Source organism: Nelusetta ayraudi, unplaced genomic scaffold (assembly GCF_046127955.1).
Source record: "Nelusetta ayraudi isolate G7.1 ecotype Tasmania unplaced genomic scaffold, CSIRO-AGI_Nayr_v1 ptg000064l, whole genome shotgun sequence".
Classification (NCBI taxonomy): Eukaryota; Metazoa; Chordata; class Actinopteri; order Tetraodontiformes; family Monacanthidae; genus Nelusetta; species Nelusetta ayraudi.
Genome location: NW_027466114.1, coordinates 1,135,212 through 1,159,873, shown reverse-complemented (window position 1 = coordinate 1,159,873; position 24,662 = coordinate 1,135,212). Strand labels below are relative to the sequence as shown.

Here is a 24,662-nt window from a genome sequence, read left to right as displayed (position 1 = left end):
AAAACTGTATTTAAAACTGTTAAAAGTCTTTTTTTTTTTAATTCTCCACCGAATGTAGCCAGTGCAGAGTTGCCCCACCTAGCCAATCAGTGAGCTGCGTGAGCCCCAGCTGGTCAGCTCGGAAGCGGAGCTGTGCGGGGTTGCAGCTGTTCTCTCAATGCCTCTATCCTCTGTTTTATACAACTCAATAAATGAACACAGCACAACGTCATTACTGTATTTTGTTTTTTTCTATGCATTTAAAGATTGTCTGCCTCTTGTTAGTGAGAGAAAATAATATTTCAATACTGTGCGAGTGGCCATGGAGCTGCCGTTAAGCCGGAAGCAGATAAAATATAGGTTTGAATATGTGCCCCCCCCCTCATTTGTTTCTGCAGCTGGGTCTGTCCCAGGGAGTTGATCTTTCTGTACTTCTGTGGCAAGGTGCAGAAGGCCCGGGCGGGCTTGGAACCGCAGACTCCCGGGTAATAGCCATGCACGCTTCACCATTTGGCCAAGGAGCCAGGGCGCATGATCAACTGGAGGCATACTGACAGGACCGTCCACTGTCACACTTCCAACAAGACATTTCCACCGGGAGCAAACTGCCACATAATACGTGACAAGAAGAACACACACACCACACACACATCACACATACACTCTCTCTCTCTCTCTCTCACACACTCTCACACACACACACACATACACACACACACATACACACACACACACACACATAGCATCATGTGACTTCCTGGAAGTGTGGGAGCGGTTGAGGCGGCTGGATGGGAGGAGCCACGGTGAGCAGCAGAAGCAGGAAGAGAAGCTGAGTTGAGGTTTTTTTTCTTCTGTAAATGAAGCCAATCATTTATTGTGAGTTGTTCCCTTCTTATTTCCAGCGGCTGCTCTCCCATTGCTAGCAGTAATGCTGCTACAGGAGTTGATTTCAATGCACCCGGACATCATCTTAAACACTCATATTGTACTTGATCTACTTTTTCAAGTGTTGAGCTCTTCAACCATAAACTATGGCCCCATAATCCAGAAGAGATCTGACTCATCCTATATACATGGATGTGAGGGCTTTTCTATTTGCTCCCCATTCTCATTACATTCATCACCTTTTTACATTGCTCCATCATTTTGTGAATGTGCACTGCCCACGTGAGTCTTTCATCAAACCATCTCCCCAGTAGTTTAAAGTGCTGCACCTTCTCCAAATCCTGATGATATCATTTGAACTGAACCTCCTTCCCAATTCTTTTCCTTGTAAAAATCATTGCTTTGCTTTTATCAACTGAAAATCTAAATGCCCAACTATTGGCCCATTTCTCTACTTTTAAAATAGCTTCTGGCATTTTTTGTAGCCCATCATCTGCAAACAAAGAACATCCCATCCCCTGTTGCACTTGTGAAAATACTTCATTAGTCATGACTGAGAATAATAATGGACTCACAATCCTCCCTTGTGGCGTTCCATTCTCCAGCCTAACACTTTCTGAGTACTCATTTCCTGCTCTAACTTGTATCTTTCTATCTTGTAGAACATTTTTTATCCACTGCTCCATCTTCCCTCTTACCCCCGTTTTAAAAAGTTTCATTAGCAGCCCTTCTTTCCATAACATAGCATATGCTTTTTCAATATGAAAAAAAAAAAAACTACTGTCACACTTTCTGTATTAATCTGTGCTTTTCTTATTTCATGCTCTAAGCACAGCAGTGCATCCATAGTATTACGGCCCTTCCTAAAAGCACTGTGATATTTGACTATATACCCTTTACTCTCCAAAAAATACCTTCATCTTTTATCATTTTCTCCATGACTTTGCAAATATTTGATGTTGAGGAAATGGGCCTATAATTGATTGGCTGTGAAGAATCTTTCCCTGGCTTACTTATTGGAAGCACCACAGCCTCTTTCCAGTTGCTTGCTAATCTCCCTTCCTCCCAGACTTTGTTCTACAACTCCAGCAATACCTCTGTTGATGTTTGACTAAGGTGATTTATCCTTATATAACATATTTGATCCTTACCTGGAGCTGATGGCTTTGTCCTCTTTAAAGCTCCATTCAATTGTGCTTTAGTCAATGGTGTATTAATGAACTCCTCTGTTTCCCCTTCACAGTGCAACAAAGCTTCATTCTCCCTTATTGTCCTTTTCCCTTCTTCACTAATATTTTCTCAACTATGAATTCTTCCTCATGTTTTCACCAACATTGCAGCTTTTTCCTTCTCCCTTAGCGCTGTTTTGTTAGCCTCTTTTAAAACAGGGCATCTAAACTCCTTTTTAAGCCCATTCATTCTTTGAATCATTGCCCATATTCTTGATATTTCTGTTTCCCTCCCTACTGAGTTACAAAACCTTTGCCAATACTCTTTCTTTGCACACTTTATGATTCTTCCTACCCTGGCTTGTGATCTTTGATATTCAATAAGACTCTGATCGTTATGATTCTGTTTGAAGACTTTCAATGCCTTGTTTCTGCTTTGAATTGCCTCATCACACTCTGTTGTCCATCATTAGTGATGGGCGATAATGTCATTTTCAAATTCGATACGATATTCGATATTTTTGAGGTCGATATTGCGATATCGATATCAAAACACTTTTTAGTTTTTTTAGTTTTTTGTCAGTTAAAAAAACGTTAAAAATCACAAGACACTAGTGGCCTTTAATATATTTATTACAAAAAAATTAAAAACAATGAAAGAAACATTTTAAAGTGCAAATTTAAATAAATATAAATATAGAAATTATAAATATATAATATAAAGCGCTAAATAACTAAATAAATGTCATTCAATAAAAAAATTATACAAAATATAAAAAACTTTGTAAAAAAGAAATAATTATGGATAAGTGTAATTAAAAAATGACAATGAAAAACAAAACCTTTGAGAAACATTTTCTAACATCCTGAAAACAAATACTCTCAGGAAAACATAAACATGTCTAACCTTAGTTTGTTTTTGTTTGTCTTACCTACCTTGTTGACATGGGCGGAGCTTCCGCCTTCCCCAGAAGTGTCACAAGCTGGCAAGCGTGATGCGTCTTCTCAGCAGATGTTATGGAGGAGTGTGGAGGACACTCCCGCTGCTCGTTCACCTCTCCTGGATACTGCTTCAGGTGTGCCAGGTGTTGGCCACGCCTCCGTAACATCTGCTGATAAAATGCCACACACATGCCATCTTGTGTCACTTCTGGGGAAGGCGGAAGCTCCACCAAACCATGTCAACGACGTAAGACAAAAGAAAAATGAAGCTATAAGAAACCACTACACAGTGAACACAATCAAACTATGTCTAACCTTGCCGATGCCATCTTGGCCAGTGAGCGGCGGACTGCACTGTCTGACACAGGAAAAAACAAAACATGATGATTGGTCAGTTCTGCAAGACCACCTACTGTATCTCCCTAACACAACCATGGGCATACTTATGTGTGCTACATGTGTAGAGTGTGTGTGAGTGTGTGTTTGTTTTTTCTCTGAACTGCTCACAAGCTTTAAATTTGAGTTTCAGAATAAGAGCATGTTAACATTTTTTGCTTTCAGTCTGTTTCTCTTCACACTGAGCAACTCCCCTGCCTTTGAAAACAGTCTTTCTAATGAAACACTGCTTACAACAGTGAGGTGTTTCTTGGCCAGTTTGCTGAGCATTGGAAGTGACTGCTGGTTTTTCTTCCACCAACCCAAAGGCTCCTCTTTCCTGGCCATCACTTTATCCTCCATGTGTCGGCGCATTTGGATGTATGCGTCAGTGTTGACTGTGCGATTTCCCTCTAAAGCCCAAACCTGCATGTCAAAGTCCTGCCATAACCTTGAAGTTGAAGGAGTAGGAGGAGCTACCAACACTGAGAAGGTTGATACACTGACAGAGAGGTTATTGGAAACTGGGGCATCACTGGCATGCTTTTCTGTGTGGTGTTCTTTCTGCATCTCACCGATGAGCTTGGACCTCATAGATTCAACATTTCCATTGTCTGAAAAGACCACATTTTTGAATGTAGGCTCTAATAAAGTGCTGGCTGCCAGCTTGGAAAACGCCTCCTGCAATTCTTTGCAAGGTGTGACGCCAGTATATTAGCGTTGGGCCCAGCAGACGCACTTGCTCTTTGGAGCAGAGACAGCAGAGGTCTCACTTTAGAAAGTGTGACATTTCTATCTGCGGACACTTCTCTAGTGACCTCTTCAAATGGCTTGAGGGCTTCAATAGCCTGGCTAATAGAATGCCAGTCTTCCTCACTAAGACAGAGGTTGGCTTTACCAAGGAGGCAAAGTGCTGTCTGAGCAGCTTGTTGCTGTTCAGACAGCACTTTGCCTCTCCAACATTGTTCCAGACACTGTTCCATCTTGTCTCGACCGACTGCTTCAGTTTCTTTTCTTTCAGTCTCAATGCATCTTGTTGTTTTTCAAGCAGTTCTGTTGCTTTGGAGCTATGGTGGAAATATACACAACACTCACAACAGCGCTACACTTTTCAATTACTGACATCAACCTCTGGTCAGACTTCATTGAGTCTTTGACTACGAGATGTAATGAGTGAGCGTAACATGGAATATGTTTCCACATGTTGGTCCTGACAGCTTGGACCATGTTGGCTGCATTATCGGCAACAACTGCATGTATTTTATTGTTTCTGCCCCAGTCCTCCACAGTCTGTGTTAGTACATTAGACATGTTGTCACCAGTGTGATCCTCTACAACATTGACAGTGTCCAGGGTGTAAGCCTGGATTTCCCACTCCTCATCTATACAGTGTGCTGTCACTGTCAGAAAGGCTTGAGTTGCCCGGGAGGTCCACATGTCAGTGGTTAAGACAACACTAGAAGCTCTGTATAAACATTCTTTCACTGCTGTTTTCACCTCAGTATACAAATGTGCTATTTGTATTGTCATCAGGGTCTTCCGTCCAGGTAGACGATAGCGTGGCTCAAGCACCTTCACTGCACTTGATGAAGCCCGGATCCTCCACAATTGAGATGGGCTGCATGTCAGTAACTATCATCTTAGAGAGGCTTCTTGTGATGTCCTGTGCTCTTTGGGAATCATCTGAAAAAGATTGGAATTTCCATCAAGCTGAGTTCTAAATACACATACATATTTTTCAACAAAGTAAAGAATAGTTGACAATAATCTACACAGATGTTATCAACAATTGGTCTCATAAGTGTAACCGGTTGAATCGTGTCGTTTGCGTTGTGTTGAGTTTGAGTGACCCACACCGTGCTCAGCTCTGGAGGCTATCTCCGTTTATTCTGGCAACTCTCCCACGGAGTACACGGAACAAAAGGGAAGAGGTGAGGCGGGAAAAACTCTTATATAGGGGGTGTGTGCCCCCAACAGGTGTCCATAGGGGACTGAAGCTTGGAGACAAATGTTCCACATTAAAACAAAGAGGCTTAATTGTCAGGTGTTACTACTAAATTTTGTGAAATTATACAAATAATATCCAGCTTCTTCTACAATTACTATTAAAACATAAATGATCCTGTTACATAAGGTCAAAGCTGAAGCCACAAGTTATGCAGACAGCACTGTCTTCATGGTAAGAAAAACCCTGTATTTGAGTGAAGAATAGGATTCATTACCATTCATTATATTCATTTCAGTGAATCTATGATTCAAATGAAAACAGTAACAGTAACATTATGACGGGAAAAGTATTTGAAAAGCACTGTCTTACTACCTGCACCCACCTGGGTATTTGCTTTGTCCAAGAAAGCTCTCCTGCAACGTCTTTTGAGGAACTGGAGTAGAAGGAGAGGAATCCTGGACCTGCAACTGTTTGCTTTCAGCTTCCTACAAATCAAGAGTGCTTGCGTGTCTGTAATGTCCGTGACGGGAGTTCCACTCGTGTATAGTAGTTTGTTTTTATTAACAAGATTCCCTCTTCCCGGTCTCCTCTTACTTCCCGGCTTCCGCCTACGTCACCTACTCCCTAGGCACTCTCTTAAAGTGACAGTACCATTAACTGATACATCCATTACAGTGTCGCTCCTCTAAACAGGTACAAGCCTAGCCAAATCCACTAGCCTAACTTTACAAACCTTATGTGCTGTTGGGTGCGTGCTCTTCAAATGTGAAAACGGGTTGCTGGTGTTGCTCCTGTGCGACACTCTTTTGTCGCACAAATGGCATCGCGCAACGTTTTTGTCCACCGGTGAGAAATGTGACCACACGACGCTACGTTTCCTTTTCACGCTTAACCAATCAGACTCTCCTCCGGCCGCCGCCATTACTCTGCTCTTCCATGCACGGCTGCGGTGGGCTTTGGCGTGTCCAATAGTCAGAAGTAAGCTGCCGCGGTTGTGGTTACAAAAACAAAATCAAAAAAAGTGTACGCATGTCGATGCAATGTTTTACTCTGATTAGCGATGGATATATCGATAACGATATCGACGTGCACATCACTGTCCACCATGGAACAACCTTCTTTCTTTGCCCAACTCCCTTTAACTTCATAGCTTTCTTGGCAGCTTTTAAAATAGCTGCACAACTATATTCATTGAACCCAGGGGCGTCCAAACCTTTCTCACTGAGGGCCACATACATAAAAATATAGGAGCGGCTGGGCCGCTGGCTAGAAATGAGCTATATAGCCTTAACGTTAGTGTATTAAATAGTCAATTATTCTGCTGAGTATCAGCTGCGCTGGGTGTGTAAGCCGGGCCATCCAGCTGCGGTGCTGATCCGACGCCACTCGTGCCAAAAATCCACACAAATGTCACTCGATCAAGGAGCAAATCTGCATCAGATGAGATCAGCTGACTTTGCGTGTGCAGTGTGTACGCTGTGCACAGCGGTGTGCACTCATAAGGAAAAGGCATAGAAGAAAGTGGTGCGCAAAAGCAGGGTAGTGACAGAATTAATGCGCATTATTGATATTTGTCGCATGTGTACCTGCACATGCATGCTTATTAACACACGGGTACTGTGGAATATATTTTCTACTCACCTAAAGTGGGAACGGCATTGCACTCAGTGGGAGCAGCTCCCCCTGGTGTTAAAACTAAGAAGTGCAATACACTCAGGCAAAAGTTGAAGTGCGGGCCATATTCTATTCTATTTAGAACATTTCTTGCGGGTCAATTAAAAATGGATCGCAGTTGGCCCGCGGGCCGTAATTTGGACACCCCTGATTCAAGCTATCAATATCAAGACTTGGATGGATTTGTCCAATGTCTTTATGACTAATGTGCCTAAATTTCTCCCACTCAGCACCACTAAATGGGCGCCCCTGTGCTCTCCCTGAATCTTGGTGTTGTAGATTCAATGCCTCTTCTATCATTATTGGATAATGGTCACTTCCTATAGAGCTTTCCTTTATCACGTCCCAAGAACATAGAGCTGCCAGTGAATGTGATGCTAGTGTGGCAGGTGGGTTTGCCCCCACCTTTGCGTCGTCAGTCACACCTGCGCTGCAGTGAAATTTTAGCGTCATTGATTACACCTGCGCCAGAGTGAAACTAGTCGTTTTAAAAACACACGCCAGGCTGCAGTCAGCACTCTGTCGCCTGGCGTGTCCACGTTGAGAACTCTGTCTTCTGCAGCTCTTAGCCTTTCGGCTAGCAATCCTAACGCGGGCTGGGCCATAAGCGCGGCCGGAGGAGGAACCCTGGCGGGTGCCCGTTCATCGGGAGGTGGCGCTGTGTGTGCGTGATCGTGTGCGTTCACCGCTTGGCTGTTAAAGCCGCAGTTTGTCGGAGCCTCTCCTCCTCTGGTGCTCGGTTTGGCCGCAGCTGTGCAGCTGAATACCGGTGCCCCGAGACGGGAGTTGGAAGGACGCTGGTTTCAACCCCCAGCCTGGGTGCAGTCGCTCCGTCTTCCTCTGCTTCTTCATACCTCTGTTACGGTTGCGGCGGCGACTTTCTCGCAACTAATTGCCGCATTGGTCGAGCCGGGTAACAGTTGGTGTCACCACCACAACGCTGATATTTGTCGTTTGATTTTGGTTTAGACAATTGGGTTTGTCTGTTTCTTTTGTTAGTGTAAACATTTTTTCTTTGGTTGGTTTCTTTTCTTTGTTTTGCTGTCAAATTTTGGGGAAACTTTGGTTATTTATTAAATAGCGATTTTGTTATAGTTTGATTTCTTTTTTTTAGTTAACATTTTGTTTCCCCGTGCTCGTTGACTTCTGTTTAGTCTGTTCTGTCCTGTGCATGTGTGCGTGCGTGCGAAGGCTAAATAAAAAGCGGCCTTTGTTTTAACTACTTAACGCCTGCCTGAGTGTCTAGGTATTATATTAATGTTGTTCTCTTTTCCTTTGGACAGGAGTTGGCGTAGCGTGCGGCAGACTGCGTCGGTGGTGGTTCACCTTCACTTTGCTTTATTTTGCACAGCACGAGGTGAATTTTGCTTTGCAGTGATTCCCTTAGTTTTGTTTATTCCCCTGTTTTTTTGAGTTTTCTTTGGTTTGTTTAGTCTGCCCGCTTGGCTCCGTCCAGCCCCGGTCCCCTTAATTTCCCATGTTTAACAGTCTTTTTGGTATACTTATTGTCTTGACACTCAGGCAGCGAAACCTAGTCTTATTGTTCTTTTAAAAAAGTGTTTTTCTGTGTTTAAAAAAAGAGTTAACTATTTTAAAATTGTCAAATTAAGCTGTTTTTGGAAGTCCATCTTGTCCTCTTCCATCCTAGAGTGTAACGAACCTGTGTAGCCCGAATAATTTTTATTGTAGTTCATTTCCTGGGGTGCAACTCCCCAGGTGGCGTTGTCCGGCAATCCTCCCCCATTTTCCTTTACACCCACTGTAAGAATTGTCTCCACCTCCGCCAGCTCCCCTCGCCACAAACGCAGTCAAGACGGATCCGGAAGGTGTTTAACTCGCGGTGGCATCAGGCTGAAACTAGTTCTGAACGTCCCGGTCCAGTTCAAACCGGCAGTTCTTTCAAGGGAATGCCGACCCGTGCTGCTCTGTGTGCCTGGCTGCGGCCACGCAGGTGTGTTGTTGTTTGCGGTGGAACACCGCTGGGTGGGCGGGACTTCCGGTGGCGCTTTCCGGCCTCGTGGTGCTGAATGAAGATTTGGAGCTGAGAGCAGCGTGCGTGCGCGTGCGTGTTTCACTCCTCTGGAGTGATTTTCAGTTTGCCCCCTTGTTCCTCCTCGGATCGCTTAGATTCCCTGGGATTTTTAGTGGTGGGCAAGTGAAGCCTCGTGATGCACTGAGGCTTTCCTAACAATTGTGCCGAAAAAGATACAAAACTTCAAGACTTGAGTGACGGTGACATCTGGTGGACAACTGAAGACATGGCAACCTCTAAAGAGCACAACTGAAGCACTGGCACGGTTTCAATCCCATGACAGCAATAAAAGCTCAGAAAAGTCTTTGTGGTCATTCAATTGTTTTGTCCTTCATACCAAATAATGATTATATCGTCAATACAAAAAATATGCAGATGCTCTCCCCCATACTCTGAAACACAATCCAGATTAACCCAGAGAATAAATGCAAATTATGTTTAGGGTTAAATGTTGGTTCAGGGTTTATTTAAAGCTTTGAGCTTTATTCTTGATTTAAAAACTGTACTAAAAGTCCCTAACAGGATTACGGATTCTTCCTACTTTGCAAATGATCATGGTGTTTCAATTCAGAGACATTGTGTTTTGTTTTTGTTGTTTTGGAAGTGTTTCAGGAAAACCCTTAAAGATAATGGTTTGTCATTTGGGGACTTGGACGGTTGTTTTTTTTTTTTTTTTTTTTTTTTAAGGATTATTCACAGAAGCAGACAAGCAATTTGTCTTCACAGGTTTTTATTGGGAAATATTCCTTCTTTCTTTTTGTTCCTACTGTCGCAGGCTTCAGTCGGCTACTTTTCTGGCTGAGCAGCTCCCCAGCTTTGGAAATGATCCTTTCACAGGGAACAGATGATGCTGGGATGCACAGATACTTGCATGCAGTTTTCCAAAGCATAGGGTATAGTCTGCTGTGCCACCCAGTCACTTCTGCTCTTGTCAGAATTTGTTCTTTCAAATATCTATGACACAGACAGTACCACAAAGAATGACTGAATAAACAACTGATGTTTCAACACTTTTTAACATGCATACCTCTGGATCTCCACTGCAGCGCTGGCAGATGCACTGCTGGTGCGGTGCCGAGACTCGACGTAGTTTTCCAGGAAGGCCCACAAGTTGTCATTTTCTTCACCGGCACTGGCGGATGTTGTTGCTGTCTCCAGTGGCACATCTTCTGCCGACCCATCAATAAGACTGGAACACTCTGGTGTCAGCGTTTCTACAGCAGCCTGAGCATTGCTTTGATTAATAAAGCCAGCCTGTTAAAACCGTGGCTCCAAGATGGTGGCCACCGACGGGAGTTCACCTTTTTCCAAGCCACTGAATTTTTCACTCAAATTAGTATTCAAATTGTTGGCAAGCGTGACCCCAATACCAGGAGCTGTTTGGGCACATTTGGCAGAAATGACACGCCTCAGCATTTTGGCTATAGGAATTGCCTTTGAGCCCGACACACTCCTTTCCTCAGAAAGCTCAACAGTTGCCTGAGACTGGCCTTCAAACTGTCAGGCACTGGGTGATTGCTGCATAGTCATCAGCAGTGAAAGGCACTATGTCAGTGTTAAGTGATGCCAGGGCTGCCCCTAAAGGTTCTCTCTGCTCATAAAGCCTATGGAGCATGGCATAAGTGTTGTTCCATCTGGTTTCCACCTCTTGAACAAGCTTTTTTTTTTTTTTTTTTTTTTGGGGGGGGGGGGCATGCCCACATTGGCTTCAATAGATTACAACTTTTCCTTTGCTTTTGAACTGGAGTGTTCCACTATTTTGCCGGCCCTACTGCGCATGTTTTCCAGCTCAGTCTGACTGTTTTTTCTTCTTTTTTTAACAATTAAATTGAGCATGTGGGCAAAGCAATAAATATGTCTAACATTTAACACATATTGTGAGCTCCATCAGTAACCATCCCACAGACCTTTTCAGTGATTTCAAACTCTGCCATCAAATTTGCAATTGCTTCTGAAATATTATTAATAATTATTAATATTAGCTTCTGTGTGGGTCAAAGGAAAATACTGCACACCTAAAAGCACAGTAGCCAGATCTAGGCTGTCTGACACATAATAGCAAGTGACATCAAGGTATGCATCCATGTTGACTGATGTCCACATGTCTGTAGTCAAACTAACAGCTGAAGTTTGCTTAATTTCTGCCAAGGCCTTCTCTTTGGTTAAAGTGTACCTTGCTTCCACCATTGCCTTTACAGTTTTGCGGCTTGGAATGGAGTTGTGTGTGTGTGTGTGTGTGTGTGTGTGTGTGTGTGTGTGTGTGTGTGTGTGTGTGTGTGTGTGTCACTGACCTTCACCACCAGGCTGTGACCTCTGCCTTGACCTTGTGGTCCTCAGTGGGACCTGCAGCAGAAAACAGCAGGTTTCTATTAGTCAGATTCTATGAGCAGGTCACATGATGACATCAGCAGCAGCAGCCAATCAGAAGGTGGAGGCTGGAGGTCCTCACCTGTCCCTCAGGGGTCTGGGCTCTGCACCCTGGATGACCTGGAGCCAATGTTCCCTCTAATTTTTCAACACAAGCTCCTTGAGCACACTGAGGACCACTGTGAGCAACATCAGATGTGCACGCTGTGGCCACACACCAGTATCACACCTGTTCAAAACCTTGGATCATAGCAAGTTACATGGCTTATTAAAAGAATCAAATTCCAACAGCAATTTTCATGAGTTGACTTTGAATAGAAGTGATTTGGCCCACTTCAAATGAAAAAGAGCACAATCTTGTAGTTGATGAGATGTGTAGTGTGTTATATGTGAGAGTCCTGCTTTAACCATAGGAAGAGTCCTGCTTTGGCCTGGCTGAGGTCCAGTTGTGGCCTGGCTGAGGGTCATGTTCTGGAAGAAATACGTGTGCTGTAGCTTGTGATACAGTGTGAATTCCTGTAACTCTCTGTCTGTAAAATATCTCATTACTCACTTTTGTATTAGCATTTCTACGACCCATCAGGGCTTCCTCTAGGATTGTTTGAAACTGTGGGGGAGGGCTTCAGCGTCGTCATCGACGCCATATTTTTTTTTTTTTCCAACAATATCTTTATTTATTTTCAAACATAGTAATACACAATATAGAACAAGAACTTGAAACTCTTGCCCACAACCAAACCGAGCTCACGACCAAGACATGGCTACAAAAAGGACAAAGAGACTCAAAAAAGAAACAAACCAAAAAATACCCACAGTAAACAAAGAAATGAAGTTCATTAAATAAAAAGTAAAACTATTAAAAAATAAATGAATGAAATAAAAAGGAGAGAGAAAGGGGGAATAAGTATACACAAGCACCTTTACATTGATGTCGTTCACTATATATTACACAGAATGAAGATTTCGGGCTCATTCCTGGCTTTAGCAAGATACTTTACGAAGGGGCCCCAGATGCTCTCCAACATTGCTATCTTACCCCTGATTGCATATGTCATCTTTTCTAAGGGCAGAGTTGCTGTTCATTCTGAAAACCATCTGCCCTTCCTCGGTCTATCCACATCTTTCCAAGCCAGTGCAATCACTCTCTTGGCCAAGAGCAGACCTATGTCTAAAAATAATCCATGCTTCTTTCTTACGTTACAGTTTGGAGGATAAAAACCCAAAAGAAAAAGCTTGCCTTCTAAAAGTAATTGTATCTCTAATATCTCCTCCATGCATTCTTTCACTTCTCCCCACAATTTCTGAATTTGAGAACACTGCCACAAACAATGAAAGATCGAGCCCTTTTCTTTATCACACTTTATGCACACATCTGGTACGGCGCTGTTGAATTTATTCAACTTGACCGGCGTCATGTAAGACCGCATTCACCAGTTGTACTGCAGCCATTTCAACCGGGTATTCACTGTGTGAGATTGTGCTTTGGTGCAGGCCTTCTCCCACTCCTCAGTGGACAGGTCAACCTGTAGGTCCTCTCTCCAGGACTCAAGCTTATCTAACGAGGATTCTGAAGACTGATACACCAGCTGGATATATATATATATATATTTTAGAAATCAGGCCCCTCCCCTGGCAGTCTTTCATCATCATTCTTTCAAGTGTTGACAGGCTAGGAATACACAAGGCAAGTATCTGAAGAACTGGCTGCGAGGTGGGTCGTGTTTAACGACAATTTCATGGAAAGACATCAGACGCTTATCAACAGGATTATAAAGATCTCCTACTTTTTGTAACCCTTGCTCAGCCCATATTTTAAACCCCCCCTCACCTCCTCCTGGGGGGGAAGAGATCACTTCCCCGTATCGGACTAAATAATGAGAGTGAGGCTGCGTCTTTGAAATATTTCTCAACTAGTTGCCAGACGGTGATCATATTTTTAGTCATAGGATTCTTAGTGTTATTTTGGAGTTTCTTAAAATCTGCTGAGTAAAGGTAAATGGATAAGGGAAGCTTCAGTGAATAACCTTCCATCTCCCTCCACAGTGGCACGTTCTCTTCTGAGAAGTGAAACATCAGTGTTGTCAGTTGCGCAGCCCAGTAATACCAGAATGGCTGTGGGCATTGAAGCCCTCCTCTGTCATACGGCAGGTACAGCAACGATAGGCGCTGCCTGGAGCGTTTATTGTTCCATAAAAACTTGATGAAGAGTGTCTTCAGCTGAGAAAATGGATTGCTGGGAGGTGGCGGAGGTCAATTTTGAAATAAATATAATAGTTTAGGCAGTACATTCATTTTAAGAGTGCTTATTTTCCCCAATAACGACATTGGAAAATCAGCCCATCTATCTCAAGAATTTGACATTTCTTGAATTACTGGTTTATAGTTAGATTCTATGATGTTATCCAGCAGCGGAACAATTTGAATGCCTAAATAAGTGAAGCAGTCGACAACTTTAAATTGAGAAACTACATGAGTTGGATTTTCTCTGTCTTCCTGGTTTAATAACATAATGGATGTTTTAGACTGATTGATTTTATCTGCGCCATATTTAACAATATGTTAAATTATTATTTAAAATAATGTAAATTACTGATCAAGCACACCTAACAATTGAACTACCAATGAATGAGCAGTAGTATGTGTTGCGCCCCTGAAAGGAGGGAGAAGTTATCACACAGGTTGATGACAGTGCTTCCTCATCAGAGTGTTTATTGCATTCAGATTTATCATATCAACAATGTACGAACTCGCAACAATGTTCATTTGTAGTATCTGAACCCGCTGCTGCCTTCCTATGCATATGACATCATTTGATACATGGCAGAATGTGAACTCAGTCGTGAACCCGCTGCTGCCTTCCTCCCAAAAAGGGGAATTATTGTCCATGTATGGTTTTGTTATTACCACTGTCATTAGATTGAAACCAGATGGCCATTAGGGGTGTAACTATGAATGCATACACCCCCCCCCCCCCCCCCCCCCCCCATATCCTGGATCTTCCTCCTCATGTTGTTGGGAGGTATAAAAGGTGATGCGAACAAAGCATCATTGGAGTTGCTCACATCTGGCCCAGAGACATCCCCAGGCTTTCCATGGTGCCTGTCTGACTTTTGACTTCTTTGAAATAAACCAGTTTTTATCCAACTAAGTCTGTGTCAGTGAAGACTCCTTCAACATCTACATCACCTGAATCCACCAGAAGAATTCACCACAAATTCATTCACCGGCGACAGTTGTCAGCCGAACGCTGCACAGACACATCGAAATCGCTTACACACGCACGCACACGCGCACGCAGCAAAATTACTTTCGATCAAACCCAAAATATTCCATAACACGCTCTTAGCGTCCAAAACATTTTTATAATATTCCCACATCCCCTTTACTGCTTTCCTGCTCACTGCACACCTGAAAGCAGGGAGAATTGATCACACAAGGTGATGACAGTGCTTCCTCATCAGAGTGTTTAATGCAATGAGGAAGACACCGCGACTCCCGTGGGGTACGGTGTGGAGGCAAACACAATCGATCTCAGACTCCTGGATTCAGATCGCCGTGCGGATCACCGTTAACATTAATTTTTTAACACCAACAACAAAAAAATATAAAAGATAAAATACTAAATGAATGAATTAAATCTTATTCAATTTAACCATTTCTAACATTTCTTTTTAACATTTCATTTTTCCAGACTTTACAGAAAAATGAACACAGGCTGAAAAAATAACACATTGATTAACAGCCAGATATTTTAGACAGGTCACTCTATAATATGTCAATAAGAAACATAATGTGTTCAAATGTGGCCTTGAACCTTCAAACCTTCCTATGACGTGTCGGTCCTCGCAGCTCCCAGTTCTGCCACTGAGGAGCGCTGTTTGACCAGTTTTTGCTTGTTTGGTTTTGTTTGTAGCCACAATGCAACCATCAGTTGTATCATACTGGGGAGTTGATCTGTCTGACCTGCCAACAAGACATTTCCAGCAAACAGAAAAACTATGTCAAAATAATAATAATGCTAATAAATCAGAATAAAAGAAAATCAAGATTGAGACAACAGCAAGGCCCAGACTCTCCAGACAGGAGTCCAGCATGTGGATGGGAAGTGTGTAGCAGTTGAATGTGTGGAAGATGTGGGCAGGAGAGGAGAAGAGGCTCCACGTCGCCTTTGATTGAGAAAATCTACTGAAGAGTGGAGCTGTAGGAAGTCTCCAAGCATTGCTTTGACTTTCTACACAACACACAATTAATAGGATCACCTTTTGATTGTCTTCAAGGTTACAGACCGTAGGTGGCGCTAATGCTCCCTAGAATTGGGAGCAAACTGCCAGATAGTAGTCACAAGAAGAACACACACACATGTATGCTCTTTCTCTCAGTCTCTCCCTCTCTCTCACACACACACAAACACAGCATCATGTGACTTCCTGGGAGTGTGGGAGAGGTTGAGGCACCTGGATGGGAGGAGCCACAGTGAGCAGCAGAAGCAGGAAGAGAAGCTGAAAGTTGTTCTGTGTCAGGCTCCATTTTGAGGCGAAGCAGCAGCAGCAGGTGAGTCCTGACTTACTGAATAACTCATTCAGTGTGACACTAGTGAACAATGTGACTTCAGTCTGGTTGATTTCTTCCTGTTCTCTCGCTCCCAAGTGGAAGTCAGAGTGTTCTGAGCTCACTGCCTCACTTCCTGTTTGACCTCCAGCTCAAGATGAGTGTTCAAGTGGAGGAAGAGGAGGACGGAGCAGCAGCGTCTCCAGGGTTCAGCTGTGAGTCTCTGAAGAGTCACCACTCCAAAGATTATCCTCCAAACTTCAGTAATGAACCTGGACCTCCTGAGACACGGTAAGAACATTGAGAGTGACTCAGTCACTGGAACTGCTGTTTGACTCACTGTTCAAACTGTTGGTCGTCTGGTAAAACAGGAAAAACTGGAAGCTGATGTGAGAGGAACAACCCTCTTTCTTCATCCTGACTGGAAACAGCAGTGTGTGGAGATTTATTAATGACTCTCAGCAGATCATTGATGAAAGAATCATGTTTTAAACACAGACATCAATGTTTGTGTTGCAGAGTTCAATACAAGACAAAGAGAGCAGAGTCTCCAGAGTCCAGCTGGGAGTCTCTGAAGAGTGACAGGTCCAAAGATGAACCTCCACTCTTCAGTCATGAACATGGACCTCCTGAGACACAGTAAGAACACTGTGTGTGTGTGTGTGTGTGTGTGTGTGTGTGTGTGTGTGTGTGTGTGTGTGTGTGTGTGTGTGTGTGTGTATATGTGTGTGTGTGTGTGTGTGTGTAAAGCTGGATCCAGTGTTGACACTGCAGCTCCTTAACATTTCAAAGTGTGTAAATCCAATTCAGTCCAAAGCCAAACAAGCATCACTGGAGAGAAACAACCCAGTGTTGACTTCAAAACTGAGCAGAGCTGATGAAATCATTTCTACTGGGCAGACTGGGAGCAGAGCATCATGGGAATTGGAGCTGATTTAGAGCCAAAGATTAAAATAAAGTTCATGTCAAAGACAAAATGAAGAATTTCAATAAACTAAGATTAAAAAGTGACGAGTTGATCAAAGTGTCTCCATCCACAGGAGGAGGAAGAAGAGTGGTGGGTGTGGAGCAGCACTGCAACCTGCCAGTCACAGCCAGACTGATCACAGTAAGACTGTCCACCTGCACCTCCTTCACTTCTCCCTCTGAGATCATGTCAAGACCTCCAGTGAGAAGATTCACTGAGGGACGTTGAGAGCAAACAGTCACACAGCAGCTTCACCACAGCAGCTGAAACGTTGTGGAGAGAAAATGATGCTCACACTGTCACACTGATGTTTTCTTCTCCAACCTTTTCTCTGCTCCAGAGGCTGATGATGGTCTGCAGGAGCTTCTACAGCAGCAGAAGATCAGTCTGGAGAGGAGATGTGAACGTGTGACTGAAGGTGAAGAAGCAGGAAGTCAAACCCTCCTCAACAGCATCTACACTGAGGTCTACATCACTGAGGGACTGAGTGAGGAGGTCAACAGAGAGCATGAGGTAAGGCAGCTGGAGACCAAGAAGACCAAGGAGAGCCTCCACCACCGTCCAATCAGCTGCAGCCAGATCTTTGAAGCCTCACCTGAGCAGCAGGGACTCAGAGTCAGAGTGGTGCTGACCAACGGTGTCGCTGGGGTTGGAAAAACCTTCTCAGTGCAGAAGTTCACTCTGGACTGGGCCCAGGGCCTGGAGAACCAGGACCTTCATCTGGTGCTTCCTCTCTCATTCAGGGAGCTCAACTTGGTCAAAGAGCAGCGCTACAGTCTTCTGGAGCTGCTCCATGTTTTCCATCCAACGTTAGAGAAGCTCACAGCAGAGCAGCTGCATGTCTGCAAACTTCTCTTCATCTTGGACGGCCTGGATGAAAGCAGACTGGCTCTGGACTTTGAGGACAACCAGGTGGTGACTGACGTCACTCAGAAGAAGTCAGTCAGCGTCCTGCTAACAAACCTGATCAGAGGAGATCTGCTTCCCTCGGCTCTGCTGTGGATAACTTCCAGACCTGCAGCAGCCAATCACATCCCTCCGTCATGTGTGGACAGGCTGACAGAAGTACGAGGCTTCACCGATGACCAGAAGGAGGAGTATTTCAGGAGGAGGTTCAGAGATAGAGAAGATGTGTCCAGCAGGATCATCTCCCACATCAAGGCCTCCAGGAGCCTCCACATCATGTGTCAGATCCCGGTCTTCTGCTGGATCACTGCCACAGTTCTGGAGAGCATGTTGAGCTCAGAGCAGAGAGGAGAGCTGCCCAAGACCCTGACTGACATGTACTCACACTTCCTGCTGGTCCAGACCACAAGGAAGCAGCACAAGTATGGAGGAGGTCCACAGGAGCCGACGGAGGCTGACAGGGAGCTTCTTCTGAAGCTGGGCCAGCTGGCATTTGATCATCTGGAGAGTGGAAACATCATGTTCTACAGTGAAGACCTGGAGAAGTGTGGTCTCAGTGTGACTGACGCCTCTGTGTACTCAGGAGTTTGTACAGAGATCTTCAGAAGAGAGAGTGTGATCTTCCACAAAACTGTCTACTGCTTCGTTCATCTGAGCGTTCAGGAGTTTCTGGCTGCAGTCTACAGCTTCCACTGTCACACCAACAAGAAGATGACAGAAGATGGTCACTGTGGAGAATCCCTGGATGAGTTCCTGAAGAGGATGATGGAGAAATCCCTGAAGAGTCCAAACGGTCACATGGACTTGTTTGTTTGCTTTCTCCATGGACTCAGTCTGGAATCCAACCACAGTCTCTTAGGAGGACTGCTGGGTCTCACTGACAACCATCCAGGAACCTTACAGAAGGTCATCAACAACCTGAAGGAGATGAACAGTGGTGATGTTTCTCCTGATAGAAGCATCAACATCTTCCACTGTCTGCTGGAGGTGAAGGATCAGTCAGTTCATCAGGAGGTCCAAGAGTTCCTGCAGTCAGAGAACAGATCAGAGAAGGAACTCTCAGCCATCCAGTGTTCAGCTCTGGCCTACATGCTGCAGATGTCAGAGGAGGTTCTGGAGGAGTTGGACCTCAGCGAGTACAACACATCAGAGGAGGGAAGATTGAGACTGATTCCAGCTGTGAGGAACTGCAGGAAGGCTGTGATACGTTTAGAAATGTACGTAAACACTGTGTGTGTGTGTGTGTGTGTGTGTGTGTGTGTGTGTGTGTGTGTGTGTGTGTGTGTGTGTGTGTGTGTGTGTGTGTAAACTCTATGTGCTGCTCTCTCTTGTAAAAGAGATCTTGTATCTCAAAGGGACAAACCTGGTTAAATAGTTCTAATAATAATTCAACTACAGAAAAGGGTTGTCAGAATAATCAATAAAGTTCCCTAAAGCACAAATCAATGATTGATAGAGTCAAAGATCTTCCAATTCATAGATATAGTGGACTTGAAAACATTAGAAATACTATTTCCTGGAAAGAATGAAAATCTTGCGTTGATGATGATGATGATGATGAAGATGATGAAGATGGTGGTGATGATGATGATGATGATGATGATGATGATGATGATGATGATGATGATGATGGTGATGATGATGATGATGGTGATGATGGAAGCAGCAACCTCTCACTCTGCTCTCCTTCATTCAGTTTTGGACTCTCAGAGCTTGAGTGTGCAGTGGTGTCTTCAGCTCTGCAGTCCAGCCCCTCCCACCTCACACTGCTGGACCTGAGTGGCAACACCCTGAAGGATCCTGGAGTGAAGCTGCTCTGTGCTGGACTGCAGAGTCCAAACTGCAGACTGGAAGTTCTCAGGTCAGTTCCTGCTTTCTACTGGTGGACAGTGTGTGTCAGCAGATGACAACTGGTGTGTAACGCTGCTCAGTGTGAAGACTTTGAAGCAGATATTAAAGACTCATCTAGACAAAGTGGATGTTGTTGATATTTTCATGTCAACAATCTGCAGCCAGAAAAGACTTTGGATGGTGGAAGAAAGTGTGGAAAATGTCTCCAGTCACTTTGGAGCTCAATGGAAGTTGTTGATTGGTGATGAAGGTCACATGACTGAGCAGAAGATCCTGTGAAGAAATATTAGAGGCAGATTAATAGTGCAGCAGTATTTCTTCATCTTGTCCTTTGAATGTGTTTGACTTGTAACGAGACTCTGATGACTGAAAACAGCCACAAGCACACAAAGGACTCACTGATTATTTTCCATCTTCACTGCTGATTGGCTGCACACTGATTGACACACTGCTGTTGTTATTGTGTTGACAACACACTGGCACAATGACTCCTTTGAGGGAATGACTCAGTGATCCCAACAGCTGCACATCTGGATCATCAACAGGGAGAAATTACTCTTAATATGACATTTACACCATGGAAGAAATCAAATATTGATTCTTTATTCAGATTGGAGAGGTGCGGTTTGTCAGAGCTCAGCTGTGAATGGCTGCTCTCAGCTCTGAAGTCCAACTCCTCCCACCTCAGACTCCTGGACCTGAGTAGGAACCAGCTGCAGGATTCAGGAGTGAAGGAGTTGAGTGGTTTTCTGCAGAGTCTAGACTGTAAACTGGAGACTCTGAGGTCAGTTCACCCTCTTCACTCTACAATTTCTATCACTCTTGTTATTGTTGTCATGATTTTCACTGCACTGCTGTTGGAAATTCAATTTGCAGTCACTGGTTTGTGTTTGAAATGAGTGAAACTGGGTTTAAAGACACAGTGTGTAAAATCCTGCCATCTAGTGGTCAGATTTCAGATTGCAGTGCTTACTTGCTGGCCCTCCCTCTCCCCTTCTTGCCAGTGAACTACGGTGGCCTTCCAGCATCATAAAGAATGTGGTTGACAGCAAAGGTGTCTAGTTCTCTGTATAATGATAAAGTTCCATCAATACAAATATTACAACCATCTATTAGCATCACAATCAGTCATAGTCACAGCAGACAGTCCAGTGCTAGCATGATTTTCAGCTAGCGCTAGCATTAGCCACCTGTATGAGCACTTAGATACTGTAGATAGATCCAGCTGGACTCAGCAGAAGGTCAAGGGTCAATGCAGGTTCTATCATCTCAGTCAGTTCAGTATTGATGAGCAAGATGCAGAAAAGATTCCACTGCATTTCAGTCACTTAATAACCATTTGTTCTTAGCATTTGCTTTATTAGAGGACTCCAGCCTCCAACCATCAATATGAAACTGTCTCTCAAACTGATCTTCCCAACCAGCCGCCTACAAACATGGCGATGCAAGATGGCCACGACCTTTGACCTTCTGTCTGTTTCTATAAAGAAGCGTTCTAACGGCAGGAAAACCAGAGGACTTTTATTTTCTACTAATCAAAGACTTCAAACTATATTGATGGTTGTATATGAAGCTTTCAGCAATAAATCTGCACTGATTTTACACACTGAACCTTTGAGGCAAAATGAATCAATGAATTCCAACATTGTTAACAGCTGATCAGTGGTCACATGACTAAACAGGTTGATATAAAATATTTTATTGTGGTGATTCATTATTTCAGTATTATTGTTGTGCTTCTGATTGGTTTAATGGACATTACAGTGTTATAGATATTAATATTTTTAATTTCAGATAGTGATGAAAACTCCACTCACTCCATCATTTATTCTCTATTCAGGTTGTGGAGGTGCAGTTTGTCAGAGCTCAGCTGTGATTGGCTGCTCTCAGCTCTGAAGTCCAACCCCTCCCACCTCAGACACCTGGACCTGAGTTACAGCCAGCTGCAGGATTCAGGAGTGAAGGTGCTGAGTGGTTTTCTGCAGAGTCCAGACTGTAAACTGGAGACTATGAGGTCAGTACTGGTTTGGAACCAGTGGATGATGGTTTCAGCACCAAACACAGTTCATCACACATGTTGAATAAACATTGAACTGAAGGTTGATTCATATCAAAATGACATCCAGAAATATGAAAACTTCATTCTGTTAATGTTGAAATTTAAAAAGGTCATCAGTGGTCATGTGACCAAACATCATTTCAACACACATTAGTTTTGGACTGAGGATTTAATTTCAAGGTGACATTTTCTGTAGTGTCAGATTCTGAAGTCCATATTTCACTTTGATTTTCAGAGTGATGACACCCTGGAAAAACTCTCCATCATTATAAACTCTCCATCATTTATTCTACATTCAGGTTGTGGAAGTGCAGTTTGTCAGAGCTCAGCTGTGATTGGCTGCTCTCAGCTCTGAAGTCCAACCCCTCCCACCTCAGACTCCTGGACCTGAGATACAACCAGCTGAAGGAATCATCAGTGAAGCCACTGATGGATCTTGTCCACAGCAGAGACTATCAACTGGAGAGTGTGAGGTCAGTACTGGTTTGGAAGCAGTGGATGATGGTTCCAGCACCAAAGCCAGTTGATCCCACAGCAGAGGTCCAGTGTTCCCAGTCACATTGTGAGAGGAGGATGGTGATGTCCAGCTGCTCCTCATTCATCCAACATCTGCTGCCAAACTGCTTCTTCTCTCAGTTCACCACTCAATTATTGATCAGTTCATCTTCATCAGGCCTCAGTATCAGTCCAACACTCCATGGTCACATGACCTTCATATGTTCCACACTTGACATGTGACTGAGAGTCTGCTTCTTCTCACCAGTCACTCCATCATCTCCATCAACAGTCAACGTCTCTGTGATGATGCGTTCAAGGACCGTGAGTCCTGACTCCTGCTGTCTCTTCTTCTCTCTGCAGGTGGAAGTACTGAGGAAGGATGAGGAGGAGAGTGAAGAGGAGAGCTCCATCTAGTGGTGGCTGACAGAACTACAACCAGTGGAGCTAAACAGCAAGCTGGCACGACCTTTGACCCCAGTGGAGCCTGGTGTCTGGCGGACTGGTTCTCACTACAAGCTGCTGTGGTTACTGGGAGAGACGTCCCAGAAGCCACTGGTGGAGCTGAATCCTCAGTGGAAGAAGCAGGACTTGGAGATGGAGGCCGGAGCAGATGGATCTCAGCATGAAGCCTCCTTTTCACTTTGGATCAAAGGTTCTGGTTGTGTACCACCACTTTCAATGTTGCTCCTGAGCTCATTGGTTGTTCCTGGTTGGTTGACTTTTCTGAATAAAGTTTTTGACAAACTTATTCCTTGTTTTGTTTTTAGTCCCTTCAGTCTCCAGCAGGCCTCCTCGGTCAAAATGAACCAAATAAATCCACAAAACATCGACCGTCCAATCACAGTTCAGCATGAGACGGAGTGGTAGAAAGAAAAATCTCATCATGTCTGAAAAAACAGGAAAAAACCCAACAGACTATGAACACAGTGTGTTGTGTTTTTGCTGGGACAGAATCAGTCTCTGTGGCCAGTGGCATGTGAGACTGGATCAGTCACGTGAAGAAGGTTCATTAACACACAGTCCATCTGAAAATATAGATGAGAAAATAGACCACAGAGACTCTTTCCACTGACTGATACAATACACACATAGAAGCCTGCCGGGCACCACCACCATTCTCAGCACCAGGCCCCCTCCGTCAATGTCTCGAATAAGTTTGCTCCACTCAGCAGCACACCGACTGAGATTGACACTCTGGTGATCGGTTCGTCTATAGTGAGGCATGTTAACCTAGGAGAGCCATCGGCCACAGTGAAGTGCATCCCCGGGGCCAGGGCGGGCGATATTGAAGGGCATTTAAAGTTAATGGCTAAGAATAAACGGAGATTTAGGCGCATTGTAATTCACTGTGGTTTCAATGATGCACGCCTGAAATCGTCCGAGGTCACTAAGTTAAACGTAGCTTCGGTGTGCGCATTTGCTCAGACCATGTCGGACGAAGTAGTTTTCTCTGGCCCCTTGCCAAATGTTAGGAACGATGAGATGTTTAGCCGCATGTCATCTTTTCACCGTTGGCTGTCAGGGTGGTGTCCCAATAACTCGGTGGGCTTTGTAGATAACTGGAAGCCTTTCTGGGGCAAGCCTGGTATTGTTAGGAGGGATGGCATTCATCCCACCCGGGAAGGTGCAGCTCTCTTATCTAGCAAAATAGTTAAAATTTTAGCTTCCACTCACTAATGCTCCAGGGTGGAGACCAGGCAACAGAGTTGTAGTCCTATACGCTACTCTGGGCTTCTCTCACTGCTGTCCCCTGCCGTTAGTAAGTCCCCGATGCCCTGCCAGTCTTTTCCAATCGAAGTTGTGTCGGTCCCTCGCACCTCCAAACCTCTTATACTGTGCAAATCTCCAATAGATCATAGTAACCTAGTTCGAATAGATTGTAGAAATAAGGGGGCCCGGTCGGAGGTGGCTCCAGGGTCTCCCACAAACAAAATGGTGAAATGTGGCCTTCTTAACATTAGGTCTCTACATTCATAGGCAGTTTTAGTTAATGATTTGATTAGTGAACATAGTGTTGATATTTTCGGCCTCACAGAGACATGGCTACGTCAAGATGAATATTTTAGTCTTAATGAAGCCACTCCTCCTAGTCATATTAATACTCATGAGGCTCGTGATAGTGGTCGAGGAGGTGGCGTTGCAGCTATTTATAATTCCAATTTGTTAGTCAATCTCAAGGCTCAATCGATTTATAGTTCATTTGAGAGTTTAGCGATGTCTATTTCGTTGTCACCTGAGAGGCAGGCAGATTCCGTTGAATTCATTGTTGTCTACCGTCCCCCCGGTCCATATTCTTCTTGCTTAGATGAATTTTCAGAGTTTTTGTCTACTTTGGCATTGACTAAAGACAAGATCATAGTGATTGGAGATTTTAATATCCGTGTCGACATTGAGAGTGACAGTCTGAGTTCTCATTTCAAATCTATCCTCGACTCCTTAGGCTTCCTTCAAGTTGTGAATGT

The 24,662-nt window shown here is 44.1% G+C and overlaps 2 protein-coding genes and 1 long non-coding RNA gene across 4 annotated transcripts in view; 2 read left to right on the top strand and 1 right to left on the bottom strand.

The window, feature by feature from the left end:
* Positions 1–22,933, top strand: part of LOC142898371 (NACHT, LRR and PYD domains-containing protein 14-like) — a 272,094-nt gene extending 249,161 nt beyond the window's left edge. The window contains exons 10-13 of the mRNA XM_076041308.1: positions 20,254–20,427; positions 21,484–21,657; positions 22,002–22,179; positions 22,561–22,933. Of these exons, the coding sequence (XP_075897423.1) occupies positions 20,254–20,427; positions 21,484–21,657; positions 22,002–22,179; positions 22,561–22,614 (580 nt within the window). The 3' untranslated portion in view covers positions 22,615–22,933. The remainder of the gene's footprint in view (positions 1–20,253; positions 20,428–21,483; positions 21,658–22,001; positions 22,180–22,560) is intronic.
* Positions 4,588–5,813, bottom strand: LOC142898431 (uncharacterized). Its single transcript, XR_012928588.1, has 2 exons — positions 5,681–5,813; positions 4,588–5,033 (listed from the first exon to the last, which is right to left on the bottom strand). It is a non-coding gene; the product is annotated as an uncharacterized LOC142898431 (long non-coding RNA).
* LOC142898374 (NLR family CARD domain-containing protein 3-like) lies at positions 15,964–20,232 on the top strand. Of its 2 annotated transcripts, XM_076041313.1 has the most exons (6): positions 15,964–16,210; positions 16,439–16,558; positions 16,960–17,027; positions 17,227–19,009; positions 19,489–19,674; positions 19,809–20,231. In XM_076041313.1, coding segments are annotated over exons 1-6 (2,292 nt in total). In that variant the 5' UTR covers positions 15,964–16,076; the 3' UTR covers positions 19,810–20,231. The 2 variants fall into 2 exon arrangements, with proteins under 2 accessions (XP_075897428.1, XP_075897427.1); XM_076041312.1 differs by having other exon boundaries at positions 19,489–20,232.
* Positions 22,934–24,662: the final 1,729 nt, after the last annotated feature.